Source organism: Paramisgurnus dabryanus, chromosome 1, assembly GCF_030506205.2.
Source record: "Paramisgurnus dabryanus chromosome 1, PD_genome_1.1, whole genome shotgun sequence".
Taxonomy (NCBI): Eukaryota; Metazoa; Chordata; class Actinopteri; order Cypriniformes; family Cobitidae; genus Paramisgurnus; species Paramisgurnus dabryanus.
In genome coordinates, this window is record NC_133337.1 from 36,826,402 (window position 1) to 36,840,679 (window position 14,278).

General features: G+C 36.7%; 1 protein-coding gene across 2 annotated transcripts in view; it reads right to left on the minus strand.

Moving 5' to 3' along the window:
* cacna2d4a (calcium channel, voltage-dependent, alpha 2/delta subunit 4a) overlaps positions 1-11,362 on the minus strand; it is a 58,868-nt gene extending 47,506 nt beyond the window's left edge. For both annotated transcript variants that reach the window (XM_073814776.1, XM_065268572.2), the window contains exons 1-3: positions 10,847-11,362; positions 8,284-8,365; positions 3,410-3,526 (exon numbers count right to left, since the gene is read on the minus strand). In XM_073814776.1, coding sequence (XP_073670877.1) covers positions 3,410-3,526; positions 8,284-8,365; positions 10,847-10,935 — 288 coding nt within the window. In that variant the 5' untranslated portion in view covers positions 10,936-11,362. The remainder of the gene's footprint in view (positions 1-3,409; positions 3,527-8,283; positions 8,366-10,846) is intronic.
* Between the last annotated feature and the right edge of the window lie 2,916 nt (positions 11,363-14,278).

Consider the following 14,278-nt stretch of genomic DNA (forward strand, 5'->3'; position numbering starts at 1 on the left):
AAAGGAATAGTCTACTCATTTTCAATATTAAAATATGTTATTACCTTAACTAAGAAGAGTTGATACATCCCTTATTGTGTGCGCTTTTCTAAGCGGATTTAAAAGAAGAACTATATTGTATGGCGGAACAGCACTTTTGGGAGTACTTCGACTCGGCGCAGTAACACCCTCTCCCATTATGAGAGGGAGAAGGGGAGCGGATTTTTCAGAGTCGAAGTATTCCCAAAAGTGCTGTTCCGCCATACAATATAGTTCCTCTATTAAATCCGCTTAGAAAAGCGCTACGTTTTATTTTGTACCACCAAACTTGCTCGTATAACTACTCGTCTTAAATAGGAAAAACGTTGATGTGTTTGGTCACTTCTAACTTTATCTCTGTTTGGTACCATTGAATGAATGGGGCTAAGCTAAATGCTATCGAAGTGTCGCAGCGCGCTCCAGCGCTTACGTGCACACACACAGATGATAGAGGGATGTATCAACTCTTCTTAGTTAAGGTAATAACATATTTTAATATTGAAAATATTAAAACGTGTGTTTCCAGATCAGATGAAAACGGCAAAAATTATTCCAATTTATAAGAGTGGTGATAGTCATTTATATTCAAATTATAGACCAATTTCATTATTATCTCAATTTTCAAAAATACTGGAAAAACTTTTTTTGAAGAGGCTTGATAGTTTCATAGAAAAATGCAAGATATTAAGTGATGATCAATATGGATTCAGGAGCGGTCGATCGACTTCAATGGCAGTAATTAAATTAGTTGATCATATAGCATCTGCATTAGAATAAAAGTATTTTACTTTGGGTGTTTTTGTCGACCTTAAAAAAGCTTTCGATACCATAGATCACAAACTATTAATGAATAAATTAGAACAATATGGTTTTAGAGGCCGTGCCTATTCATGGTTAAAAAGCTATCTTGACAACAGACACCAGTATGTATATTTTAATGAGCATCAATCAGAAATGCGTAAAGTAACTTGTGGTGTGCCCCAGGGTTCTTTACTTGGTCCTAAGTTGTTTATTCTTTATATTAATGACATCTGTAAGGTATCCGACTTGGTAAAATGTGTTCTATTCGCAGATGACACAACACTGTATGTATCTGGGGATAATCTTCACCAAATAATTAGTGATGTGACTAGTGAACTATCCAGAATCAAGGAATGGTTTGACCGAAATAAATTATTTTTTAATCCAAGTAAAACTAAGTATATTATATTCGGTAATCGACAAATTGAAACTAGCATGAGCTTAAAGATCGATGATGTGGCACTAGAAAGGGTGAATGAAAACAAATTTCTTGGAATAATATTAGATTATAAATTATCCTGGAAACCACACATCGCTCATGTTCAATCAAAATTGTCCAAAACAATTGCTATATTACATAAAACCAGGTATCTTCTAAATACGTCTTCTTTGTATATGCTGTATTGTTCTCTTTTTGTTCCATATTTGTCTTACTGTGTTGAAATATGGGGGCATGCTTACATCACAAACACAGATCCAATTTTTATTTTACAAAAAAAAGCCATAAGGATAGTCAATCACTCACCGTATAATGAACCGACAAACTCCATATTCTGCAAATTTAAAGCAATGAAATTTCCCGATCTAGTTAGTCTGAATACTGTTGTCTTTATGTTCAAAGTTAATAGGAAAGTAGTGCCTGAAAATATACTATGTTTGTTTGAAAATAGGGACCTGAAATATAACCTAAGAGGAGAGAACATGTTTAAAAAACAAATGGTCAGAACAAATCTTAAAAGAAATACTATTTCGGTAAAAGGGGTCAATTTGTGGAATGGTCTCACCGATAAACTTAAGAGGAGCAATTCCATTCATTATTTAAAAAAACAATTTAAAATTTTAATTTTTGATCAATATATGAATACTTAAGAAAATTTGTTTAATTGCTGTGCATAAAATAAAACAATGCAAGTAATGTATGTGTATGTATATGAATATCTGTATGTATGTATGTATGTATGTATATGTATGTGTATGTATGTATGTGTGTATGTACGTATATGTTTATGCAGGTATTGTTTATGTTTAATCTTGATGGGTAGATGTTGTTTTGTAAATAGGGTAGGCGCAATAAGCCGCGGCTTCAGCCTACACCTGTTCGGTTACTATTTTTGTTTGTATGTAATGAATTTTCTGTATATATATTTTGTTTAGTAACCGAATAAACAAACATTCAATTAAAAAAAAAATGAGTAGACTATTCCTTTAAAATGCCCAACTTTACAGTAGAAAATAATATGTTGACAGCCTGGTACAAAAAGTGTTTTTGATCTACTCTATAATGCTAATTTTGCCCTTCATGACACTGTGAGGGGGTGAAATTTTTTGTAACTCATCTGTTTAAATTATATTAAAGGAATAGTCTACTCATTTTCAATATTAAACTATGTTTTTACCTTAACTAAGAAGAGTTGATACATCCCTCTATCATCTGTGTGCGTGCACGTAAGCGCTGGAGCGCGCTGCGACACTTCGATAGCATTTAGCTTAGCCCCATTCATTCAATGGTACCACTCAGAGATAAAGTTAGAAGTGACCAAACACATCAACGTTTTTCCTATTTAAGACGAGTAGTTTTACGAGCAAGTTTGGTGGCACAAAATAAAACGTAGCGCTTTTCTGAGCGGATTTAAAAGGGTAACTATATTGTACATGTATGGCGGAATAGCACTTTTGGGAGTACTTCAGAAAAGAGCTATGTTTTATTTTGTGCCACCAAACTTGCTCGTATAACTACTCGTCTTAAATAGGAAAAGTGTTGATGTGTTTGGTCACTTCTAACTTTATCTCTGTTTGGTACCATTGAATGAATGGGGCTAAGCTAAATGCTATTGAAGTGTCGCAGCGCGCTCCAGCGCTTACGTGCACGCACTAAGATGATAGAGGGATGTATCAACTCTTCTTAGTTAAGGTAATAACATAGTTTAATATTGAAAATGAGTAGACTATTCCTTTTTAAGCCTTAAAATTCTGCATAATTAGGGGCGTGGCCACTTGAGTGACAGGTGAACCGCCACTGCTGTCACTAGAATCGAGCTAGGCGGCCGTGGTTTCAGCAACTAGCCACTTCAGCTTCACCCACGTCCCGCCTCTTTACCCATTTTCAGTTACCTGCGAGTGATGCGCGGTGACGCACAGCCGAGATGGCGACGGTAGGCACCGCCTACTTTAAGCTTCAAAAAAGCTCTTCACAAACCTATGGGTGACGTCATGGAAACTATGTCCATATTTATGATAGTCTTTGGGGGAAACGCACCTATTTTTTGTTGAAAAGATTTGCTTCACGTTTGGATGGAAACCTAGCTACTGATAGTACAGTTGTTTAGAATGAAACAGGATCAGGATTTTATCATTTAATATAATTTGATACCTTGACTGATTTCATCTTCCTGCCAAGCATGTTCTCCATCTCCTCAGCAAACTCCTTCACCATTTTAAAACCATCCACTTCCTCCATCTTCACTATGGGCTCCACATCCTTATATTTCTACACATACAAAAGATAAACAATTGAGATTACTACTAAACTACAAACAGTGTTAAGATACAGCTCTGAATTTTAAAGTTTTTCAAAATTGCTTATGGATAAAATATAAGTTCTTTAACATCTTTACATATGCACTATCACATACAAACACATTACTGTACATCAGCCTGAACAAACCAGTTTATGCAGTATACTCCCATTACAACTTTTGTCAAAGCATAAAGATGCAATGTCTCTGCATCTTAAAGTCGCCATGAAACGGAAGTAGCGATTGCCTTATTTTCCCCGTGGTGACGTATATCCGAATGAAACGGCTTTTGAGATGAAATAAGGCAGGGCTGGATTTGAATTTGTCCATCGAGATCTGATTGGATCGTTTGAAGTTGGGTCGTGTTGCTAATTGCTAATCGCTGCGATCCTCTCCCGGACCCCGCCCACCTGCCATACTTTTGACCGGAAGTGAAGAGAGATCGTTTTGAGGAGGGGAGGAGATTTACATTTTTGATTAAAGATTATGAGCACACACGAATTTTTAAAATATAATGAAGCTCACAGATAAGTCATTTGTTAATAATCCCACAATATAAAAAATATATATATAGTTTTTCATTTCAATTTCATTGCGACTTTAAGAAAGAAATCACTCAATACTAAATCAGCTCTTAAAAGCCAATGTCTATGTTCGGAACAGTGAGTCCTTTTCTCCAGACCCGTCGCCAGACCTCAGTCTTAAGGGGGGCATATGAAATGCAGGGGTGGGCACACTTATTATTAGCCTACAGTACAATAATATATAATCTATTCGCGCAGCACGTAATCATCACGTTAAACCATCAGCAATATGACCAGATAGCCTACACCACATTACACATAGAAGCAATTTTATGAATATCCATAAATCTATACAACATATTACATGTAACACCAGAGGCATCTCTCAAACATTGCATTTTAAAGCAGTCAACAGATGGATATGCATTGCCATGAGACACGTGCGCACACACACACACGCACGCACGCACACACACACACACGCACGCAGACTTTGAACCTACTGTACTTGAGTGGAGGCAGCGCTGTCGTCTCTCCCTTCCCTCCTGTCAGTACAGCGGCAGGCGGCGTTTCTCCGAGCAGAACCTCCTCATTAATAAAGTGTCCACTCGGAATTAAACTTGTGAGTGAGGTCCTTGTTCCTTTTTTAACCATTTGCGGATAATATCCATCTTAAAGCAGTATAGCTAAACTCATCCAGTTTAAAAAAAGTGCGGTAAATGTTGAGCGGCTACACTGACGTAGGCTACGTCACGTACGTGTCGTACGTAGCCTCGTGATAGGCTGTTGCAGTGTAGCTAGATTCCCATCAATCAAACAAAATCACACTATTGTTTTTTATATTTTTAATGTTTTAATTATAAAGAATACAACATTAATGCAACACAAAATTAGCAACTATGATCATTTAAAATTACAGTATTTTTTAAATACTGGGGGGGGGGCACAGGCGTCTTTGAAGGCGGGCCCGGCCCCCTATGGCCCGCCCATAGCGACGGGTGTGCTTTTCTCCACCTATAGCCCATTGTGTTGTAACAGGAGGTCGGATGGGGATAATCCACCTCCAGTCACAGCATTGCAAGAGTACCAAGCTTTATTCTGAGCTTAGATTAGACGCACAGAACCAAAAAGAGAAAAACAGACAGAGAGAGAAAGAGAGGGAGAGATCCAGCAGTCTGGGAAGGTTAATCCTCTTGTGCCTCACTGTTCAGGCACATCCTGCTATGTTACTGCACTAATAAATGGCCTTAAGGTAAAAGAACACCCACATATTTAGGTCAGATATAAACTGGTCATTATGTCTCTGGCTGTGCTAGGCAGATGGTGGTACTACATCTCTGGATAACAGTGAGAAATAGGGTTAATTAGAGAGTGTAGTACCAATTCAAACAGATGCCAGATAACTGCATGCAGCTGTAGCTGACATTTACCAGCAGTTAGACACGTTGCTAATGTACTGTATTTTCATTACTGTTTTTCAGACGAAACAGGCTGCAGATTATCAGGTAATATCATAAATGTCCCTGCTGGCTTTGGTGTCAGAATTGAAATGCAGGGCAAAGTCAGATCTCGCAGTAATCATATGTTTACAGATGAGAAAGTGCAGTAACTAAACACCTCTAAATGACAGCACAGGGTAAGAATGGAAGAACTTAGATGCGAACCATCGAAGTGCGTCTGACATGTTTTCTTGTAAATTTGCATTTTTATCAGACTCTTTGGGGCGGTTTCCCGGACAGGGATTAGACTAGTCCTAGACTAAATAAATGTAAGAGCTGTCCAAACTGAAAACAACTTGCACTGACATATCTTCAAATACATTAGTGATCTTTGTTTTGCCTCATAATGCACACAAGTAATGTTTTTAGTTAGGCATGTATGTTAAAACGTGTTTTATTTACTAATTAAACTAAGGCCTAGTCCTGGCTTAAGCTAATCACTGTCCGGGAAATTGCCACTTTATGGATTATACCAACAAACCGCACTGTAAAAAAATGCAACATGAAGTTTAAACAACTTGGTTATGCAAGTCAATTCAATTTATAATTTAAGTTTTGACTTGTGATAGGTTGACAATAAAAATAAGTTGAAATGGTTTAACTTAATTTGATACCATTTTTACAGTGTGGTATTTCTGAATGGCCTGAGGCCAGGATTAAGAGGATTTGAACTAAAAGTATTTAATGAACGTATAATACGTGCTGAGAGCATTATCTCTTTTGACAGAGGTGGCGTTTAGTGCACTGGCGGCCGGTGACTTCTTTTTTTGATGAGCGAACAATACGAAGGTCGTCACAACATATGTAGCCCGTCATGTGTGTGGTCAAAATATGTGTTTGGCGCGTTAAGTGAACATATGTGCATCACGTGTCTTGTCAAAATAAGTGCCTGCTGCAGACACGTCTAAAGGGTTTATGATAAAAAAGACATTCGCGTTTGCCAGATACTCGCATAATCTCATGCATGATCAGAGTTTACAGTTAAAGGTCCATTGTTTTGGTGTTTTTGAAGCTTTGATTGTGTTTACAGTGCGCAATATAACATGTGTTCATGTTTCACATGTAAAATTTTGTTTGTATTTTCCTCACAATTTACTTATCTCTATAGCCGTTCGCTTAGCTGATGACTGACATATTCCTGTGGGCGGAGTTTAGTCAAAAAACTGTTCTAGTGATGTCCTTAAAGCAAGAAATAGAGGGCTGTAGTCCAAACTGGCTGTTCACTTGTAGGCTTTGAAAGGCGAATTCTGTTAAAGAAAATATATAGCAACATTACACACTAACTAGGGTTTAAAAAATGGGATCAGGAAGAACGTGACCTTTAACATAGTGGGCTCTATCTTACACCCGGCGCAATGCAGCGCAATGCGTGATGCAAGTGTCTTTTGCTAGTCTCCACCCTGCGCAATTATAATTTTCACGTTTAGCGCCACGTACGCCATTGACCATTACGCAATATGTTTTTGTTATTTAAAGAGCGCATTAGTAATATGCACCTATAAACGGGACGACAACACGGGTTTGCTTATCACATACATAAATGCGCAGCAGCACAAAAACGCTTTTAAGTATGAAAGATTAAAGGATTGAATGTAAAAGATTATTATTGAGTCTCTTGGACATAAATGAGGACTAATTATGAGACGTTACAAAGAGCAAAGAGCTGCTTCACCTGTAGCCTGGTAAGTAAATAAATGCTTTGCTTTAAACAAATGCATCTGTTTTTAAATGTTTTTTTTTAAATGCTACCTCGCAGATTTATTGTATATGATGACTCTGTACCTGTGGATATGGTGAGATGAGAAACATTTTTAAGTAATGCTTAAAAAAAACGTATGTCACTGTCCAAGTGCTGAAACGTGCAGAGAGCCGTTTGTAAATTCTTTATCTCCTGTTTGTTACAAATAAAGTATTTTTAGAGTACAAACCTTTTCTTACATACTTGTAAATTATTTTTTGATGACATTGGATAGCCATACATTTAAAGCAATTAAAAGCCTGCTTTTTTACTTCCATGACTAAAAGAAAACGGGTTTTAAAGGTTTTAATAAAAAAATAACAATTTCACTACATTGTGAAAAACAACACAATATTTAACATTAATCTTAAACTGGGGATCTTCTTCCTCCACTTAGTTTTTCAGTTTACAAAGTCCGTCATCTAAATAGGGATTAGACATAGCGCCAGCGCAACTGGCTTTTAAAGGGGATGAGAGCTTAGACTCTCATTGGTTTATTGCACGTTACGCCCAAAATACTCCCATTACTCATTAAAAAATAGGACCAACCCTTTTCGACTATGCGCTCGGCGCACAAACCATTTTTCATGTCGTTAAATAAGCAAAAGTGGATTCGGACACGCCCATTTAGACGTGGCGCTGTGCGCTTTAGACAATGCGCTTAGATCGTTAAAAAAGGGCCCAGTGTCTTGCGAGTATTTTGTGAACATGAGCGCTCTTTTATCATAAACTGTTTTGATGCGTGTGCAGCAGGTACTTATTTTGACAAGACACGTGATGCACATGGTTCACATTATGCAACAAACACATACTATATTTCGAAAACACAAGCAACACACATGACACTCCGAGCACATATTATGAATTTGCGACCCTTGGAGGAGCAGTCACCAGCCGCCACTGGTTAATATGGTTTTGCAGAGTTTCTCATTTACTCCATCAAACCTTGACTCTCTTAATAGACAAACCTTCTGCAAGAGTTGAGCTCCTGAGTATCTGTTTGACAAGGCAGAAAGCTGCTTTCCAAAGGCATTGGCCCACTGTTGAACTCTGTTAGAAACACAAAGAAAATTACGTTACGCACCAAGACTTCCCTTTTATACTCTTGAGTTTTTCACAGTCACAATATTATAGGGATTGGCATGACTGGGAGTGTGATATTGCTTTTATAAAAAGTAACAAGTAACTAACACTTTAGGCATGGTTGCAACAGTACATAGTGTTCCTACATAGTTTTGCAACTTTATCCAATAAAAAAGTATTACACTATAAAGCATTTTACGAAAATGTCTACTTCTTGACTAGTGAGTGAGGTGTTGCTATGAATTATGAAAAATAAAGTTGAATTAGCTTAAGTTATTTCAACTTTAAATAATTTATAGCAACTCCTCACTAGTCAAGAAAGTTGACATTAATTGTATTTTATTGTATTGATTAAACTTAAAAATGAAAGTGCAACAAGAATTTTTATAGTGATTGTGTCCATGGATGACCACTGGATGGTTGGAGTTTCAAGGAGTTAACAATGAAGCATGAAAGGCAGTTAGAGTCAGGTTACTCTGTTATAATATTGTCTTGTAAGGATGTCATGGTGCAGTCATATGGTGACATTTTGTGAAAGTGGCAGAAACAAATTGCCCTGATAACATGGATGTTGTGTTTTGTGATAACTGTCTGTGTGTTTTGCAAGGGTATGATTTTCAGGAATCGATTTACTAGCACTTTTCAAGTCGTTCTGTTCAGTGTCTGTGCAAACAGCATGTGTGTGGATTGTAAGGTGTGTGTGGGTTGCCAGTGGAGGTTAAGCTTTGGCTTACTGTCTTTTGGCCGAATTTAAAGGGTGGCAGGAGGTGTGTAGGTCATGACCTGCAAACGTTAAGATGAGATTTGGACACTCAGTTCTGCACAAGACCTCAGAGAAGTGTTGGTCTTTTGCTATTTAAAAGTGGTTCATGAAGCTAAACTTTTTGTCTTGCTGTCAGATAAGGAGGGCTTGAGTAGAGAATGCCCCCTTGTACTTCATCCATATTTAGTTACTATGAAACTATGAAAGGTGAAACTCCTTGCTGCACTTAAATGTTTAACTTGAATTAATAAGTCATTTAAACTTTTATGAGTATTTAAAAGTTGCCATAAATTATAAAAACAAAGTTGTAAGCCCATTCAACTTTATTTTTTTAATTATACCAAATCTTTACTAGTCAAGAAAGTTGAAATTACTTGTTAATTTAAGTTGTTTAAACTTTAAAATGTAAGTGCACCAAGGATTTTTTTTTTTACAGTGTGTCGGAAGTATTGTTGCAAAATTGAGCTACAGTAATGCTACATACACACCAAACATGTAGCATCGCGTTGCTGGCTCTAGATTACTCGCGGGGTTTTACTTTGTGTCATGCAAATTTAACACTGGAGTTGAATATTTTCAACTTGCGCGAAGGCGCGTTTAAGGTGAATAGCGTGTGTTTTCGCGGCAATCGCACCGCCCAATTTGCGTCAATTGCGTCATTCGCATCGCCCGCGCGAGGACACGTCTTATCGCGTCTTTGCATTGAGTTTGTATGTAATCTACTTGCGCAAATCGTTGAACTCGCGTTTGGTGTGTATGCCCCATTAGACTGTGCTTATGCTTGTGATGTGATCCCAAACTTAAGATCAGAGAACATTTCTTTTTGAATGTGTAAGGACACGGTTAAGATAAATGTCTTAAATTTGTGGCATTAGGAGACATTTAACCCCTTAGCATTCCTGAAAAAGGCTAAAAACGCCTAAAAGGACACTAATTGTACCTGCTGTGTTGATTGTCTCTTAAAATGGTTTCCATCATTCGAAACACAAGAATCTCAGGTTTCCAAATATATGTGTAAAACGATAGAATCAGGCACATCCAAGTTAAATGCGGGTGCAGGATCAAATCAATGAATAAGTAAAAAGAGAAGGATCCGCACACCAAAAAGCTCCCTTTCATAAATTTATTTGGAGTGACGTTTCGGGTCTCTACAACCCTTCCTCAGACTAACCGGTTAGTCTGAGGAAGGGTTGTAGAGACCCGAAAAGTCACTCCAAATAAATTTATGAAAGGGAGCTTTTTGGTGTGCGGATCCTTCTCTTTTTACTTTTCCAAATATATGTGTGACATTTTTTTTTTTGAGTTGTTGTATGTTATAAAGTTTTCTGTCAAATAATGCACTGTTCCTCCCAAAGTACATTTGAACTTTAATAAAGTTCACTGTAAAAAAAAACTGTTGGTTCAACTTAAAAAGTAAGTTACCTGGTTGCCTTAACATTTTGAGTTAATACAATTTCAAAAATTGGTTGACTGCAAAAATTTAATGTGTACAAATTGTTGTGTCAACTAATATTTTTAAGTTGAATTAACCAGGTGGCTTACTTATTTAAGTTGAACCAACTTTTTTACAATGTTGTCTTACTTTTTATGGTTACAGGACATATTTTGTTTTTGTTGGGCTAACAACACCATGAGCATTGAGTTTTAAGGAAGTTCAACCTGAGTTAAGATTAAACTGTACTCACATTTCAGGCGATATCCTCATTTGAGCGTGTGATTGGATGGTCCAGCTTAAAAACAGCACCCAGAGCAGAGTGACTTCAAAGCTTCTCATCCTACCCACCCCTGCCGTGTGTATAAAACAACTGTAAATCAAAAGTCCATTTCACAGGATCCTGAAAATATACCACGGGCAGTAATCCCGGTCTAAACTTGAATCAGACCGGTGATGCATGCAATACAACATAGGCAATGCAGCAGATTCTGAAGTAAAGTTCTCACAATCTCCTAAAATCCTGCTGTGTCCTCCCAATTCCTGTTCCTTCCTTCCATGGCATTCAGATCTTATCTTTCCACCATTATCTTTCAGTTATGCCTACTTCCTCCAAAACAGAAAACTGGGAGGAACTGTATAGGCGTACATGAGATATACGCACTTTCATTCTGCCCTCCCGCTACAATAATCCACATGGATTACACTCACCTCCCTCTTTGGGAGAAAGAGAAAAGATATAGGATGGGTGATGGGCAGATGTATTGGGATTGGGAGATAAAGAGAAAAGAGTAAGAGAGAAAAGGTTTTTTTTAGTCAAAGAGGATTATTAGTGTTTCTGGAAACAAACTCGTACCCTACACCGACTGTTGCAAATAAATACAGTGGCCCTAAAACTATTTAAATAGTGAGGGTGCATATATTGTAACACGTATAAACACCATTGCATTAGATACAAAAGTGGTCCAAACTAATTTGTCTGGTCAATTTATAAATAATGTCCAGTGTCATTTTAAGTGGATGTATGAAGTCAGTTCACTTTCGTGTTTATATAACAAAAACTTATTTTTGTGAAATGTTTGCTTGAAAAGTGTGCTATGCATATTTATATTTTATACATATATGTCGTGCAGTGACATTCAGTCATTTTCATTACTGGATTAAGATTTTAAATACCTTGACAGTGCATTATTATTATTAGATTTTTGAACCAGTGGCTTTACTGTCCTGGTCTGCAGAGATATAACAATTCTATCTATCTACTAATCTCATTTCAGTTTAATAACAGCAGTATGATTTTAATAACAACATCAGTCTATTTTATAGAGGACTATTAAAACTGCAGTTCAGAGCACACAATTCCCGTACACACACACGCGCTGTACTTGCTAGTATCCAGATGTCATACTTTGGATTTCTCCTGGTGACCTAGTTACTGTAGACAACAGTTCACATCCTAAAGACAGATATAAATACCTGCAATGTGTGTGTGTCTGTGCTTCTAGATGTAAGCTGAGGATTTCTGACCATACATTATAAAAAGAAGGTAATGATTATACAAAGAGAAAACACAATAGTGCATTTTCCCTCCCATACTGCAAATAAAGATTTTTAGCTTTATTAAAAATCTGTTTTATTTTGTTCTCAGCCAATAAAAAAGGGTGAAATTAAGGTAGCAAAAAAGAAAATATATACAATTTAATATAAAAAATGAAACTATACTCAAACGCTACTGTTTTAAAGGTATAGTTCGCCAAAAAAATGAAGATTAATGTCTTCTTTTTAGGTTGTTAAAACATATATATACATGCTGGACACAAAGAAATAGGCGCTTCTTGTATTATTGTCTCCCTATGACAAATCACTTCATTGTTTTCTACTCTCTGTAAGATAAAATGTAGGATGATATTTGTTATTAAGCAGGAAACAGTAGCACCATTGACTTCTAGGAAATAAAAGTACTATGGAAGTTCAATGGTGCTAAAAAAAAACTCAAAATAGCTTCCTTTGTATTGACATATGTGAAATCTATCCATTTTATTTTTGACATAAATGTGGGCGCCGCCATCATTGAGCTCTTTTCATTGAGCACTAAAGCAAATGGTACTTGTATGTCAAGTGACACGAGTGTGCCATTTTGGCTGGCTTGTTAATGTTTATTATGAAATCCATAAATAATTTGTGCAGTTACGGCGCATTCACATGGGGCGTAAGCGTTGACGCTTCCCATTCACTTTTAATGGGTAACTTCAAGTGTTGGCGAACTGAATTGTGGATCCGTCGGCGCCGCGTCAGTGCCACGACAGAAGTTGAACATTTCTCAACTTTTCAAGCGCCAACGCGTGCGGCAGCCAATCATATCGCCTTATGCAAATAACCTAGGCAGAGCCAGCCAATTACGTTTATGGAAGACCGGAGCTTGTGTTGCGGCCACAGTGATTGGCTGTTAGCCACGCTTCAGACAAGCCTTAACGCTTACGCCCCGTGTGAATGTACCGTTAGGGGTTGCCATAATAGACTAACAATGATTTTTAAACTACATCAGCTGAACCCAGCAGTTTAAGCATAAATGGTACGGCTACCGCACTCCAATGTGGCAGCAATTCTGCTGTTGCAAAAAGTTGGTTCAACTTTAAAAAATAGGTAACCTGGCTGTCTTAAAATTTTTAGTTAATTCAACTGAAAAATATTGGTTCATTCAAATAATAAGTTGTGTAAAAATTGATGTGTCAACTAATATTTTTAAGTTGAATTAACTCAAAATTTTAAGGCAACTAATTAATTTCCTTTAATAAATCTTTTTTTTTACAGTGACATTTAATTGGAGCTCTAATGGTTATGATGGCTGTCTTCTGATGGTCGCTTAAAACCACTTCACATAAAACACAAAAATAAATTAATAAAGAGTCTGGGTGATTGCAGGTCTCTTCATTAAAAATTCAGATTTTAATGAGGTTAGCATTTTGGTGTTAATTGACATTTGATGGCCAGTCAGATGCAGTCATAAAGAAAAAATCCCTCATGGGAAAAGTCAGCACGTCTATGATTGTCACATCAAGCTTTTTAATAGAAGCCATTTTACATCTGCCATCATCCGTCCTATTTAATGTCAGCTGTAACAGATGGATGTGTGTAGCATGGTGCTTACATCAATTTTATGGTATATAATCATAACCAATAAACAGTAAAAACAAACAGTAACAAATGCAAAACAATACTGCATATGGGGTGTTGGGATATTATTTTAATAAGAATAACAATGGATGAAACAAAATTGTCAGCATGTCCAACAATTGACCTGCTGAGTCTGAACACGTACTGTAATGGCATGAACTTAGTTTTGAAAAAAAGGGCATCTACAAAAATCCAGCATGTTGATAAGAACAAAGGAGACATAGAATAGAAAAATATAATATTTATATGTACATTTTTTAAACAAAATCCATTTGTTTTCTTTGTAAGATAAGATATGACTAAATGAATAAACTATTTCTGCTGGTTTATGTAGGGAAGAGGTTTCTGTCTGGCTTTGCCTTGATATCAAGATGTTGAAAAACCAAAACTGTTTGGTTTGTCATTCTGTGTGTTATTTATACTATATAAGACTCCATGGTGCAGTCTACAAACTCCTTTTATTATCTTTTATTTGTTGGATCTGTTACATTAAAAATTACGCTTTCATAAA